The sequence below is a fragment of the Chondrus crispus genome, genomic scaffold (assembly GCF_000350225.1).
Source record: "Chondrus crispus Stackhouse genomic scaffold, scaffold_147, whole genome shotgun sequence".
NCBI classification, from domain to species: Eukaryota; Rhodophyta; class Florideophyceae; order Gigartinales; family Gigartinaceae; genus Chondrus; species Chondrus crispus.
This window is the reverse complement of record NW_005179017.1, coordinates 200,706-216,733: the sequence shown is the minus strand read 5'-3', so window position 1 is coordinate 216,733 and position 16,028 is coordinate 200,706. Positions and strand designations below refer to the sequence as shown.

Genomic DNA, 16,028 nt, shown 5'->3' with positions numbered 1-16,028 from the left:
CGACTCGGTCTTCCCGCCGGCCTCGACCAACGAGGACGTGTACACCGCCCTGGCCGCCCCGGTCGTCGACTCCGCGCTCGGCGGCTTCAACGCCACCGTCTTCGCGTACGGACAGACCAGCTCCGGTAAGACTCACTCCATGCTGGGCACCGCCGATGACCCCGGCCTCACCCCGCGCGCCATACAGCACGTCCTGCGTACCGTCGAGGCCTCCAAGACGCGCCTCTATTTGGTCCGCGTTGCCTACGTCGAGATTTACAACGATAAGATCCGCGACCTGCAGAACCCCACCGCCGCCGATCTCGCCGTGCGAGAGGACAAGGCTGGCCGCGTCTTTGTCGACGCCGCAGAGACGGTTGTCGAAAGTTTGGACGACGCTATCGCCGTGCTGGAGAAGGGGCAGGCGGTTAGGCATGTGGGTGAGACAAAGATGAACGCCCGCAGCTCGAGGAGCCATACCGTCTTTACCCTCCAGATTGAGAGCAAAGGCGGCGAGGGCGTCGACCAGAGCTTCCGCGCGAGCTCGCTTAATCTTGTCGATTTGGCGGGGTCGGAGCGCCTCAAGTCAACCGGCGCGGAGGGTATCCGCCAGAAGGAGGGCGCGCATATTAACAAGAGCCTGCTCACCTTGGGCACCATTATTCACACCCTGTCAGAGCACGCGGGAAAGCCCGGCTCCGTAGGCCATCTGCCGTATCGGAATTCCAAGCTCACCAGGCTGCTGCGCCCCGCCCTGGGGGGGAACGCGAAGACGGCTGTCCTATGCGCCATCACGCCGTCCAAGCTGCACGTCGAGGAGACGCTGAGCACGCTCAACTTTGCGGAGCGCGCGAAGAAGGTCACCAACTCGGCCTCGAGGAATGAGGTTGTGGATTACCGCTCAAAGTACAAGGAGGCCGCCACCGAACTGGCTGTGCTGCGCGATCGCTTCACCGCTATGGAGGCGGAGGTCGCGTCGATACGTACAGGCGGAGGCGATACTGGTAGCATGCCGAATAGCGCCTCGCTGACCGAGGTTTCGCAGGCGCCGTCGGAGGGCAGTGTCAACCTTGCGTCTGGTGTGGACACAGCCAATGCTATTGCTATGTCAGTCGAGCTGCAGGCGTCGCGGGAGGAGGTATCGTATCTCAAGGAGCATGTGGATGAGGTCGAGACCGAGAACGAACACCTGCGCGACCAGCTCAAGAAGAAGAGCACAGAGTTTCGTGGTCTGCGCTCCAGGGCCCTCGAACTGCGTTCGGCGGCCAGGAAGGCCAAGCATAGCGAACGCGCTGTTCGGCGTGCTCTGGTCGTCTCGTTTCGCAAATTGGAAGAGGCGCGTGAGCAGCTCGACATTTCACGGAAAAAGGGCGCCCACGTGAAGATTGCGGAGGGTTATCTTGGAGAACTCAGCGAGAGCCTCAAGTCGTGGCTTCCAGCCATGTCAATAGAAAAGTCGGGAAGCACTGAGTCACTCACCCCGCCCACCAGTGAGGCGCAAGACGACGCCGCGAGCAAGCAAAGTCTGCCGGCCGATAGCCCCGCAGGGCATTTTGCTTCAAGCGTGTCTGGGAGCAAGCGCCGGTCATCATCTGCGACTAGTCGCAATGGGCGGCAACGTATTCATGAGGGGAACACGTTGCGAGGAACGTCGTCTGTGCGCGCAGTGCGTCGAAAGCCGAGACCACTACCGGAGGATATGGTTGCGGACATCGACGATTCCGAGGCGGAGACAGACCATCCTATGCCGCTTGACGATGAGGACGATATCGAAAACATGCACGACAGCGCCGAAGATTTGAAGCTGCCGCCTGGAGATTTGAAGACGCGAATCAGCGACGTCACTCGAGACGTTTCCAACATAGAAAAGCCAAAGAAGAAGCCAAAGGGGTGGAAGGCGTTTAAAAACTTTTATGGCTACGGCTACACCGAACGGGGAGTTTACGACAAGATGATTGCGGGGCACAAGGTGCCTTCTAGTGCGGCTCACATATCCGCATGACCGCCGCGGCTTGCAAAGAACAATATTATTATTGGATGTAAATATGGTACGTTTAAGGACGGCTCTTTCGATAGCTTCGTCCCTCTTGCCGTCTTGGTTTTCGAGTTGGAGCATATTTCTTTCTCCGGGAGTGTTTCACAATCGTTTTAGAGCAGGCGATGTAAACAGCTTTGGGAGAGAAAACCGATGTGCACTTTACGCTGCTGCGCTGTAAATAGTCCATCGACGTTCATAACTAATCCGCTGTACGTAATGCAAAGAGCCAGCCCATGAAAAGGGCGACATTCGCACCGTTGAATCTACCGACGAGGTACTCCCCGGCACTGAGAGTCTCTCAAGCGCTGGTGTCTATAGATGACCATGTGACCTTAAATGAGATCAAATGAGTTCATATGAGGTCAGTTTTCAACTTCAAAATTTAGGCGGCCAAGATTAATCTCTGTTTCAGTTATGTCTTCTGCGCGCTCCACAGATGAGTTGCAAGTCTGGCTACCAGCGTTTCTGATCACCAGAAACGCTCCCTTGCGATCTCAATCTCAATGATTCTTCCGAGATGTGCCGCATCAAGTCGATCAACTGCTTTTATGAATGTCAAAAAATGACGTGATGTTGAGTTCTCTTACAGCCATAGAAATTTTCCGCAGACTGCAAATCAAAGTTTAATTTCTACGGTACCTTACAGGGTATTCAGAGAAGCCGCTTCTAATCAAAAAGACTAAATGGATCACTTGGTTGAAGTGTATTCAGAGAAGCCGCTTGGTTGAAATGCAAGCGCACACAGAGAGAGACGATGAAATTTCGAGAGTTAAATTATTACACTAAACCTGTGAATTCATGTACTTGATGTCGGTGCACAAAAATTTAACGATAAATGAAAGCAGATAATTTTTCAGAATGGAATCAATTAAATCGAAAATTTAGACGTCATTTTGGAGCCATTTTTAATTGGCATACTGTACTGAACTTGCACTCATCAATAGCATCTTGCAGCACATTGGAATTGCAGTTTCGAATTAACTGAAACACCAATGAAGTTTCGGTAATCCGTTGAATTCTTAAATGGATGTATTAATTTCGAAGATATCCATACAAAACGTGAAGGATGCCCGAGAAAGCTTCTTGCCAGGCATTTCTAAAAACGACCGGAAAGGATATGCAGTTCTCACCGATGAATCCTTGCGCAACGTAGAATTAAGTACGTTGGTGAGGATAGTTTCTCCTTATTATATCAGAAAGCACGAGTCCAGAAAATGTAGTTTTAAAGAACCCTTAGTGAGGTTGCTTGAAGTCCTGACATTAGATGCTGGTACTGTGGATGAGCGGTCGTTTTCAATCTTTTGATTTATCATCTCACCTCATCATTGTTACCTTATATCTCTATGTTTTCTTTTCTATGGCCGCTTCCCATAAGGCTGCATAACCCTTATGGTTTTTCTTTTGTTTGTATGGACTTTTTAGTGATTTCATCGTCGTCTTTTGAGCAAGACAATGCTGTACTAAAGAGGTGTTTTATGGAGTGCTGAACTGTTCTCGGGTTAGTATAAAAGGGCAGCCACCAAATCTCAGTAGGTCTCTTTGGCAAATACGAGGTAATTGAAAAACGATGGACTAAGTGCCCAATGATCAGAATAGTTCCACAGTTACTTTAGACACCACAAAAGATTAAAAAATAAACTTCGCTCCAACCTTTCATGGAGAACACAAGGATCTTACGCAAACATGGGGCAAATGCCCAACCACTGCACGTTTCATCAGATGGATGTCAGCTGCCGAATTTATTCGACTTCCGTTTCCTTCCCATCCGCAGCTTGCCCTCGGAACGATATTGCCAGTCTCTTTCTACGTCGTTGTCGATAACGGTCCTGCACGCGCTTTCGCCTGTTCACCGTGGCATCCCCGATGGCATACAACCGAATACGAGACCTAAGATAAGTGTCAGCATCGTCCCTTTGCAAAGGATTGCACATGATGTTTGCATTCGTAAGAGCAACACAGAGCGGAAATAATGCGTCATCAAGCTTCTCCCGCCACCTACACTTAGCTGACAAAACCGCCCACAACCGACAAGCACGGCCAAAAACATTTTCGACAATTATTCGATCGGTTGAAACCTTCTTATTGACGACGTCATCTTCAGCCGATAAAAGCCGACAAGACGGTTTTTTCCGTGGATATATTGTCCGAACAAACTCCAAAGCTCCTTAATAGCACATATCTGCGAGTAGAGCCGACCTATTTGGGTACTTGTATGAAAGATTACCAATATCTGTGACGTCCTTCTCGTCCTCCGTCTTTGCTAACGCCATGTCGTGAAACGGCTTCATGTGCACCATAATGTCGATATCAGAAACTGAACGTGCGAAATGTTCGCTACAGCCTGCCGCAAAACCGTTGGGCAAGACAGAAACCTCCACCTTAAATCCGTATAATTTATGCTTGCCGCTAAATTATTTTTTCCTTCTTGAACGTTGCCGCTCGGTCGGTTAGCTTGTTGGAAGGTAACATCTGTAGCGTATCGAGCAAACTTGAAGAGCTTTAATGCCCTCTTTTCGTCCAGCAGTCGCTCAATGGGCCACCGTTCCGCCTTTTCCAGTACAAAGAGTTCATAGAATCTTGTAGATATCATCAAAATCAAGCGTGTAACCAATCGCTCGAACGTGTCACCCTTCATCTTGAACGTCTGGCGGAGATAATCCCACTGTCCTCCATGTTTGAGAGTAGCTAGGACCATGAAAAGGGCGTCCTTTGTGGTGTACTGAGATCGTCGCCCACGACCAACGTCGTAATTATTGGCCAGGAAGGTGCCGACTTTTCTGTAGAGGTGAATAAACTCCTTGATGGTAAAGTTTGTTAACTGAACAATGGCAGTGCCTCCTTCGTTATTATGAAATGCGTCCAGAATGGGGCAGTCTGAATCTTTCTCCTCGTCAGTGTCCGCTTGTGGCTCGCAGGGATACTGCGCGAGAGCCGCTTCGCCGCCAATTGCCGCATCTGCCAAAATCTGTAAAGCGAATTGTGCATCGGTGGTCGTTTTCGCTTCCATGACGGCCAGAGCGAGATCGGAATGATGATGCGGAGGGTGGTTGGGAAACCGTGGCGAGCTGTCGGGGGAGGTAGGTGTGGTTGCTGGTGAGGTAGGTTTGTTTGATGATGGAGGAGGTAGGGGTGGTCGCCGTCGAGGAAGGCAGATGTGGCCGCCGTCAGGGGAGTGGAGTGTCTCCGCCGTCGGGGGAGGTGGGTGTCGTCATTGTGAGGGAAGGTGGATGTGCCGCTCTCAGGGGAAGCAGGTGTAATCGCTGTCAGGGAAAGTGGATGTGGACGCCGTCAGGGGAGGCAAGTGCGTCCGCTGTCTGGAAAAGTGGGTGTCGTCGCCGTCGGGGAAGGGTATTGCCGTCTCTGTGAGGGGAGGTGAGTGCCAACGCCGTGGGGAGAGGTGGTTGTGATAGCCGTCAGGGGAGGGAATGCTGCTGCCGTCGGGGGAGGTAGATGTGGCCGGCGTCAGGGGAAAGGTGTGTCGCGGCCGTCGGGGGAGGTGGGCGTAGTCGTTGTGAGGGGAGGTGGCTGTCGCCGCCGTCAGGGGAAGTGGGTGTATTCGTCGTCAGGGAAGATGGATGTGGACGTCGTCAGAGGAGGGGGGTGTCGCCACCGTCGGGGGAGGTGGATATGGGCGCCGTCAGGGAGCAAGTGGGTGTGGGCGCCGTCACGGGGAAGGTTGGGGTGTTCGCCATCAGGTGTGGCGAATGGGGCCGTCGTCCGGGGCAGGTTTGGGGGTAGCTGTCATGGGAGGTGAGTGCCATTACGTGGAGATATGCAGGGATGGATCGCATTGTAGTGAGATGGCGTGATTTGAAAAGACCGCCCAATGCTGATGATGCCTCTCTGCGCCCGGCATTGGTGGCACTGCTCATGTTATGATTGACTAGAATGAAATATCAAAAATATTTATAGGAATTAGGGGGAGATCAAATTGGGAGATAGTCTTTCCGTATTTACTCGGTCGTTTCCGTTGCTACCCCCATGGTTACTGTATGGCAATAATATGTGCGTTGTCAATTGACAACTGTTCAAAAGGTCCACAGCGGGTTGCCCTAAAGTTCGGACAAATGCCCTAACCCCCGGACACAAGCTAATTCTGCAAATGTTATTCGGAATCATGATTCGGGCCTTCCTGACCACCATAAAGGGTCTCTCCGGGTACCTTCAGGGCGCTTTCAGCAGTAAACTATTCGTCGCCACGTCATACCGACCTCGCCACTGGATTCCGTGCCTTTCGAAATTGTAGAATGGCGCCTTTTTTCGATGCCAATGTTGAGGTGAGGCTCGCAGGAGCTGTTTCAATGATTTTCGCCAGGGCTCAATGGCCGGTCTGAGCTCACACCCTTGACCGCAATGAAAACCGAATGCGCGGTTTCTGCGTGCATTTTAATAAGGGCATCAGCACGCGATGGAGAAACGTGTTCGACGAGACGTGAGAAAGGACCGACGCGAAGCCAAAGCGGTCCAACTATGCATCCAAGGCGCTATCAGTTTTCGTAAGGCAGCCGCAGAAGCACACATTCCTAAATCAACTCTGCATGATCGCGTTGCGAAGCATAAAAAATCGGATCGAGGAACAAGCAAACGCCCAGGGCGTCAGCCAGATTTAGCGGCAGAAGAGGAGCAGACCCTGGTCGACTGGCTCCAGTATTTTTCAGACATGGGCTGTCCTCTGAATCAAACGGACCTCGTCGAGGCTGTGAACGAGCTTGTGAAACAAATGCCTGGAGAACGACGCGCGAAGTTGCCGTTCAAAGACGGAGTTCTAGGAAAGAAGTGGGTTCGAGGATTCAATGCTCGACATAAGGGAGAGGTTAGATTTGGCAGAGCATCAAAGGAGGAGGCTGTGAGGTATAAGTCGTGCAATAGCGAGACCCTCACAACGCATGGAGCGGCACTGGAAGACCTTTTTGAGAGATGGGGATTTGATGCGCGCCGTGTCTACAACATGGACGAGGCCGGCTTAACGCCGGGAAAAGATGTGGCTGGGACCACAACAAAGAAGACTTCCACGCGCGCTGGCATCCGTGGACAGCACCCCGGTCCGTTTTTTCTCCATGTCGATCGATTAACGTTGATGGCGTCCATTTGCGCGGATGGAAGCATTGGCACAAATATGTTTGTGTTTAAAGGCACCGGTCTACGGACGAGAACGATAAAGAAGAACGGCAAAGTTTTCACTGAGACAATCGCGGATTGCCTCCCACGCCATGCTCTGCTCACAGTACGCCCAGATGTTGCAGGATGTGACAAGGTAAATTTTCTCGAATGGGCCACACATTTTGTCAAAAGCGTTAATTATCTCACGACTGGCGATCGAAAGGTCTTGCTCATCTACGATGCGTACCGCAGTCATCTTGGCTTCAAGGTCCTCCTCACTCTCAAGGAGGTCATTTTGATTGCTTACTGCTTGCCAGCGCACACAAGCGGCACAACACAGCCCGTGGACGTTGGCGTGTTTTCCCCATTCAAAAGCATCTTGAATGATCTAATCTACTCAGTGGCAAGCAGCAACAAGTCCATGGTTTACGACCAATTTGACTTTGCTCGCTTTCTCACGCAGGCCATGCAAAGTTCGTTCACAAAAGAGAATATAGAGGCAGCGTTCAGACGAGCTGGAACCTGGCCAATAAATCCGCTGGTTCTCTTGCAACGCCCACTTCCAGCGACCAGTGACGAAAACGCGAGGCCCTTGTCCGTGACAGAACTGACCCAGAAGCTTGAGGAGAAACGACTTATGATCAGGGGTGGCTTGAAGATTCAACAGACGACACTCCGCGGAGGCTTTATTGACATACAAGTCAGTCTGGCAGTAACCAGTTCTGCAATTTTGGAAAAGGTGCAGGCGCAGGACGTTGCTTATGCACAAAAAAAGGCTGAAGAGGAAAGGAAGAGGAAGGCCAGGGCGGAAAAGGCCAGAGCAAAGACCATCGCAAAAGAGCAAGCGCGCAAAGGGAGGGAAATGAAGGATAACATGCAAAGGGCGCTGATCAACAAAATCCCGCTTGCTCAGTGGATGGCCATGCCCCGTCGCACACTGAAGGAGCGTCGTTACGCCGCAAAGAAGAGGACCTCGGACATGGCGAAGAAGGTTGGGGCATCTTTCCCGACGGTGCCACAACTGTGAGCTCGACCCCCCCCCCCCCCCCCCACCCCCCCGGCTTCCAAAATTAGGAAATTTGAATGATTCTCTATGATAAGCTGTCCCGATTTTAAGACACTTCTGGCTGAAGAAAGGCCTCTCAGACGCTTCCCCAGGCGCTCTCACAAATACGGCGAAAGTTGATCAATCGCGACCAATCAAACGTGGGTGTGTTCGTCTCATCGCTTAGGAGTAACTGCTGAAGTTACGATGCGAGAGCACAATATTTTGTACTTTAAATTTAAATTTTTGTGAAACTGTCCGAACTTTAGGGCAACCCGCTGTAGTAGGGGAAGAGAAGGGAAGTCCAAGAAGAAACATTCAGCATCTCTGACAGTCAAGTTCCGCACGTCGGAAGACTTGGAGAATGAAGAGGTACCGTTTGTCGGTATCTAGTTTTTTCATATAATTTCAGCGAATTGGCAATTTTTCTCGAAATATTTTCACAAGTACAGTATCTGATTCTGATTTCATGGAGCAATACAAATGACACCGTGCAAATAAATTGCCGCATTAAGCCATAAACTTTTTATTCAGACAGACATCTGTTGAGGTAATCAACTATATATAAAATAATGCAGTACCGGTACAGTATGGAATATAATACAGTCTAAAAGGCAGAGACCTTTGGGAGAACCTTACGGATTTTCAAGACAATTGCTCAAGCCCTGTATACGGGGTTCTGGATCTCTGGTTATGTACAAGGTGAGATCGGGCTTTCCTTCAGGTGCTGGTGTTTTAAAACGGGGTAACTTTATATGCTCCTTGATTCCGATCCAAGTTGCTTGGATAATGACATGCAGGAGGTGCATTTATGCCTTTGTCGAGAGTAGGCACGTATCGCGAGCCATCTCCTCTCGACGGGTGTAATATTTAATGTCATCCGTAACAAGGTGTGTGACTTCACGTGGCTTTGCTAGTGCCGCGTATCGTACAGCTAAACAATGTGTGCTCATCGGCAATATACCCTCTCGAAGGTGTGGCTTCACGTGGCTTTGCTAGTGCCGCGTGTAGTACAGTACCAAGGGTACAGCTAAACAATGTGTGCTCATCGGCAATATACCCTCTCGAAGGTGTGGCTTCACGTGGCTTTGCTAGTGCCGCGTGTGGTACAGTACAGCTAAACAATGTGTGTTCATCGGCAATACACCCCCTCGAAGCACGCAATTTTCTTTTCGCATGCGACGATATACGCAAATCAAGCAGGGTGACGTGATGCAGGTGGACCATGAACGGTTGCTAATAACACCATTAAAACTGGGTGTCAGAAGGTACCTGATTCGACTACCGACGCCCTCCCTCTTAGACATCATGGAATCAGTGAATGCTGCATCACTCTAAAAAGCTCCTCGAAGTAGCACTCTCGATTCATTGCTGCTCCACACCATCTCGAGACTAGGGTGCGATCGTCTTCCTCGAATCTTAACCGTATCCGTAACATAAATACCGTACAGCCTGCGGAAAGTTGTCTGCGTCGGAAGCAATCCACCTCCGTCTGACACAAGGGTTTCGCACAAGACACCCACTATGCCGCGTGTAGTGCTGTGCGTTTAATACAAACCACTGTTCTTGACATCAGCATTGGGCAGTCGCGAGAGTATTCGGCAAGTTCCAAAGTCACTGTATTTTGCGAGTCTCTTTGCTGTGCATTTGTGTGGACAAGGACTGTATCAATATACTGTACAGCACACTTCTCTTCGGTTCTTCACGAGTGGCTGGGTTATAAAAAATCTAGAGACACGAGCGAGGTAGCAGAACACTGCGGTGCTTAAAAGACAGAACTGCATAACCTGGGCACAGCATGATGGGAAAGCAGGTGCGCGTGACAACGACAACCAGTCCAACTCACAACAAAAGTCTTCAGAGGGAGAAAGGCGCATATCAGTCAGCGACAAAGTGACATCGCTGGGTCTTGTGATTGCCATACTTCCAAAGGCTCCTGCTGTAGTAAGACATTATTCGAAGCCCGACACACCTTCAGTAAATTACATGTGTTGTACAAGTTAAGTACTGTACTGTACTGTCCGGCGCTTCATAATCAGGTAGCCAGATGACATCACATGGACGAGTGCAACTGTGCTGTGCAAAAGTTCGACTTGGCAATCCAGATTCTGCTGGCGTGGAGCAATTCATGGCTTTGAATACGCAATGGATGTGAGTGGGCGAACGTACATTACTGTACAAACACACGCACAGGCTTGTTTGTATGGATAGTTTATCAGATATTCTCCACCACAACGCTCCTCCTGTCGGCCCCTTCACATCGGTGAGATGGGTCGGCTACACATGATTTCTCCAGAGAAAGACATGAGGACGCATGAATTGGAACCGGATTCTTTGAAGTGCGGGACCGGAAAGAAGATCATGTTATGTTTTAACCAGTGCTCTCTCTCCGTTTCGACATTCTGTTCCTCGCGATGGAGCGTGAAGAACGTTAAACCTTGTCCTCCCTGTCGAGCAGCACCGGCTTATTCTTCGAAACCAGACACGTGCTGTGTATTTGGAAACCGCGTTCCCTGTGTCAAACCTTGGTCATGTCGCGCACGGTGGGGGCATCGCCACACCTTCATTCGGGGTGCAGAATGACCAGAAACGTGGTAGGGTTGTGTACCCGCCGCTTACAGGAAGGAAACCCTTTTTGTCAATTTAGAGGCCCAACGAACGTGCCCGTCGCAAGGTGCAGTTTCAGAATTGGATGTGTGAGTTGCAACTGTGGCATTGCTACTTGCCGTCGGTTTGTTGTAAGGATAGGTTTTCTCTTCTGTCCAATGTCAGAAAGGGACTCGCTCGAGTGATTTTGCGGTGGAAGGCTTGGTGGGGACCGCCTGGATGTCTTTGCGATGGCATCCGGAATGAATTTTCTGTATGAACTGGTAGAGCACGGCAGTGTGGTTGAATCGAAGCAACCATGCAGCCGGGATCAATCAATGTTTGTCAGGAGTCACGCGAAGGCCAGCCCTGCCTTCATAAAAGAGAAGGTGAGCGGTCCAAGGTGTGAAGTCTCGCCGTCCCAAGTGAGCTGCTCGTTTGATATAGTCGTCTCCCTTTCAAAGATTGTACGGCCAATTTGCAAGACGGTTTGGCGCGCTATACGTTTTCGATTAGGACAGCACAGTACATTGCCTGATTGGATGAAGAGTGATATTCCGGGGATCCTGAAACAACACGGATTGTGTCATGGTGATCATGTGCAAGGGCAGAGCGGATGCAACACGCACTTTGCGGGAAGGAATTGTTTATTTCTGCAGTAGAAATAAGCAGGAAACCGGTCCGTAACAGCAGATGGAAACCGATTGCAGGGAGGCAAGGTGATGTGCAAATGCGTTGTATGTTGGGTACTGATGGCGCTGGAAGAGTGGCTGGTCAGTATCCGTAGCTACGGATGGACCGCACGGTACCTTCACACTGGAGAGTCCATGAAGAAAGGTAGACCAGCAGTTTGTTGGACAATGGAAATACTGTATGAGTTTTGAATGTGTGGGAAGGGCGGGAAAGTAGAGCGTCGGTGGTGGTACACGTGTGGAAGTTTAATCAATGTCGATGGTTGGATCGTTGGCATGCGCGGGGTACAAGGGGAGGCAGCAGGCGAAGGGACAAAGACCTTGGAAGTGTGGATGGGCATGTCGTCAGTTTCTGGCAGAAACAGAAACTTTCTGCATCATACTGTAAGCAGAAGCTAGCACGATAGAAACTACTGGACGCAATCATAAGGCTGAGCGGGACAGGACACTTGACCAAGGGATATTACTGTACAAAGGGGAGTTTCTTAGGAATGAGTTGGGCGTGTTTAACTAAAAGGGCTGTTGTCCGTGACGGGGAAATTAGAGTGACAGCGGAGAAATTAGAGTGACAGCGGAGAAATTAGTTGGCACAGGAGGGAGTTAAGTACAGTAGGATATCCCTCCCTGAAAACTGCAAGTTTGACGGGTGTCCCTTTCAGTGCGCACGCAATACTACACTGTTGTCAAGTTATGGGTCATGGCGAGCTCGTTACAGTACAAGTATGGGGTACCCAAAACTGAACAGTCACCCCAAAAGTTGAACAAGCGAAAAATCTGCCCTTTTTATTCCAAAATCAAGATTGAGCACCAGAAATGGACATATCTCCTGACTTCAGGTCCAACAAATGGCATAAACGCGTTGTGAAAAATAAATTCAAATCTGACCACGAGCTTTGCCGCCCAAAGTTCGATTGGATACCATACTTTCAAGTTCATCTCAGCACTGAAGCAATGAAGTCGTTCGTGGCAGATAGAATTTGAGATACAACTTTTTTTGAATTTTTTTTGATACTTACTTCGCGTTGACCAATAAAACTGTTGTTCAAGTTTCGAGTGACATTGGGGTCGGGATCGACGACGCTAGCGCTCCCACGTGTTCGGGAATTCTACGTCTACTACTATCCACCATTAAAAAAAGCCACCCCGACCTGGACGGTCAAGGCCATCTGCTTTCTAATGGAAAAAACCCCGACTGAATCGGACAATTTTAAATTTACTTATGGCCTGCCATCTCAGTTCTGTTCAACTTTAGTGGACCCGTACTTGTACAGTATCCCTCCCTGTACATGCAAATTTTTTGTATTCCCCTGAGTGCTTAATTAACCCTCCCTTCTCACCGCGATTAATCGTCTCCTCTTCGACCTGCGCTCCCGGCCACTAAAACTTTACAACTTCCCACCTCGGCGTTCCGTGATTAGCTTCTTACCCTCTAGATTATTATCGCTGCGATGTCTACCAGCACGAGTCTCGACAGCGAGCGTGGTATGGCGATGCCGTACTGGGTCGACGTAGTCAGGATCAAGAGATCGGGAAGTGGACGACGCGACATAATGCAGCTAGAGTACTATTCAGGTATGAAGGTTAAGGTTCGCGATTTAGCAGCCACGCCTACTTATCAAGCTTGGTTGCACGGAGGTCTGGACGACCTGCAAGGTGGTCAACTCAGCCAGCATACGAAAGATTTCAGAGTTCGTGGTAGCACATTCGGTGAGGATCGAAGCCGGGAAGACTTGCATTAACAGACTTACTGGCGCTACTACGAGTCTAGGAGTTAGTTCCTCAATAGGCCTTCTTTACCTATCTACTACGGACAGACAGGCATTCGGCAGAATTCAAGCTAGCGAGTCTCAAAACCGTTGTATACATGTCCACATTGAAAACTCAAGTCAAGACGACTCTCTAACTAACAATTGCATAGTGCTGCGCGCTAACACTCCGTATTTAGTAGCCAGGCACAGCCAAGGAGCCCCTCTAGACCCCGTGGTTACCCAAGAGAGGACGTCCCGCTGCGTCAGGTTGAGCTGGTGGCGGGAGCAAGCTGCGATATGTGAGCGGGAGATAGATGTTACCGAGGACTTCAACACAACTGGGTTGGCGTACTTGCAGCGCAAGGTCGACGGGTCTCTAGAGACTAGATTCCTGATGGACGTTGCGAAGAGCAAGTGCGCGACGTGTCGTTGTAGTGAAGGTGGCTTCATACATCACCTCGAGAAGTGTATCGACCTGGCATCGGATGTGGTAGGTCGGTCCTCTAGTGACTTTTAAAGTCCCTGAAGATGCACTTTCGACGGTTCGACCACCGATGTTGGACGACGCCTTTGACAAGATTAAGAGAGTAAGGAAGGCAGTCTCGTTGGCTCAACGTCGCGCGCTGGATGGCGAGGACGTTATTACGTCCATCGCTCAATGCGCTCAGGTAGTAGTTGGTGACGTAATCTGCATTCTAGCCAGAGCAGGCACGATTAGGTGCCTGTTCCGTGGGCGCAATTTGTGTTACCTAGAGGACGAGGAGATGGATGGTGGGATTGTGCAAAAGAGTGGTATACCAGCGCGGACTCTGGCGACCACGCTATGGCAGGTCGACCAGGGGAACAATTGCGGTCCGGTTCTGAGCAGGATCTCGGGGGTGTCTGTGCGGGTGACAACGTCCGAGGGTCTCTGGCATGTTACTGCGAGTGGTACATAATTGACTCGTGAGCGGCTGGATCCTCACCAACTCGTAGGCGGCGGCCCTTAGAAATCATCAGTTTCTGCAGATGGTGCGAGCTGCAAGGTCAGATCAAGGCATCCATGAAGAGATTGGTTAGTAGGCTCGATGCGGGGCTGGTGAAGAAGGAAAAGTTGAACGTCATGATGAAAAATTGGAGTGATGTACGGCTACGGTCTAATCAAGTAACTCATAAGAGTTATCAATGCAAAGGCGGGAATTGTAACGTTGATAGCAAGTGCCTATCCAGGTGTACGGTACCCTACGGGACACTGCGCTGTAAATTTACAGTACCAACGGTACTGCACTGAAGACAGCACTGAAGACTGCACTGAAGACTGCGCTGAATACTGCACTGAACACTGCACTGAACACTGCACTGAAACAGTGTACTGTACAGTAGTGGTGACGGTGTACAAAAACAGTTGTGTACAGTGGAGATGTGGGTGGGCCAGGACCGGTGTTCTGGGCCAGGGGGCGCGGTCCACGCGGAGGGTGGAGTGGAAGGAGGGCGCAAGTGTTTGTAGGAAGACGAAGGACGGCAAGCAGGGCTGGCAAGAATGCGAGGACTCTCGCGTTTGGCTTACATTTTGTCAAGAGTGTGTGTCCCCGTTTGGGTGTGGCAATGCGCAAGGCGAACGGGTTGTGGAGTGCTACCCTTGGTACTACTACTACAAGGGTAGTGTCCATCCGACCGGCCCTTGTCCTCATATGAGGATAGCGCTCTAGAGTGATAATGCGTCCGTCCGTCAGGGGTGGGATGGGCGTGCTATACACACAAGATGCGAGACACTGCACATGCAGTGTATGCACACACACAGCTTGGCACACCGTTCCCTGCGTTGGGACAATCGGATTCTGTGTGCGGGTACTGTACAAGGCGGTGGCAGGCCGCGCGTCGCATGTTGGTACCTGTAGGGGATTTGAGAAAAGATGGAAACACTCAAGCTGGGAAATGCGGGAGTTTCCTAAGGGTCGATACCTTGAGCAACAGCAGGGCAGCATATGACCCGTCATTTGTCAATATTTCTGCGGAGGCTGTTCATGTGAACAGCCGACAATCGGCATATTTCTGCAATATTTCTGCATAGAACAGCCGATGTCGGCTGTTTGTCGACAATCGGCATATTTCTGCAATATTTCTGCAGAGGCTGTTCACATGAACAGCCTCCGCGGTAACTTTATGCCGATTGTCGACAGAGAGTGGACCTTGATTAACCCCCTCCCAACACCCCCGAAAACGCCACACACGACAACCATTGGTTGCCTCTCTGTACGGTAATGAAGCAGCCGGGCGACCACGGATGACGACTTGCACCCATTTTTTCGTTGTCTTTTAACCTTTTTCTCTCTCCCTCACCCACACCTACAGTACCCAACGGTACAAGTACTGTAGGATCGGGGTTTTGAGCTGGTTTTTTCTCTCTCTCCATCACTCGGTTGTGAGGTTGCCGATTCGTCTAAGACTGATTCAGACCAGAGTGATTTAGACCAGAATGATTCAGACCAGAGCGGGACGTCCCCAAGCCGCCGCGCCTTGTTGTACAATAGTTAACGCCGCGTTGCGGCGGTTGGCGCCTCGGTCCCCCATGTCGCGAAACAGACTGGGTTCCCGAGGCAGAGAGACGAGCCAGCGGTGCCTCTTACCTCTTAGAGCGAGGCGTCGTCGACCACTTGTACAATACTGTAGCGCTTCTCTAACGCGGTACCATACGACGGGGCGGTTTTACAGTTTCTCACCAAGCCCCCGTGGGTGCGACCCGCGGCAGGACTGATTGTCCCTGTGTTGTTCGTCCCCGCCTTCGCACTGGTAGCACTGGTGCACGCGACGCGCGGCGCGCCGTCTTCCGCACTCTTCCCTGGGCGCCAAAGTGGCGCGGG

General features: G+C 50.8%; 3 protein-coding genes; 2 read left to right on the top strand and 1 right to left on the bottom strand.

The window, feature by feature from the left end:
- Positions 1-139: 139 nt before the first annotated feature.
- CHC_T00008641001 (Kinesin-related Protein) lies at positions 140-2,164 on the top strand. XM_005713769.1 is given in 2 exon segments: positions 140-1,981; positions 1,982-2,164. The coding sequence occupies 1 exon segment, from the start codon at positions 140-142 to the stop codon at positions 1,979-1,981; it is 1,842 nt and encodes a 613-aa protein (XP_005713826.1). The 3' UTR covers positions 1,982-2,164.
- An 876-nt stretch (positions 2,165-3,040) lies between these two features.
- CHC_T00002639001 (hypothetical protein) lies at positions 3,041-3,322 on the top strand. The gene has a single exon (XM_005713768.1). The coding sequence runs from the start codon at positions 3,041-3,043 to the stop codon at positions 3,320-3,322; it is 282 nt and encodes a 93-aa protein (XP_005713825.1).
- An 11,110-nt stretch (positions 3,323-14,432) lies between these two features.
- Positions 14,433-15,152, bottom strand: CHC_T00002638001 (hypothetical protein). The gene has a single exon (XM_005713767.1). It carries the CDS (start codon positions 15,150-15,152, stop codon positions 14,433-14,435), a length of 720 nt encoding a protein of 239 aa, XP_005713824.1.
- Between the last annotated feature and the right edge of the window lie 876 nt (positions 15,153-16,028).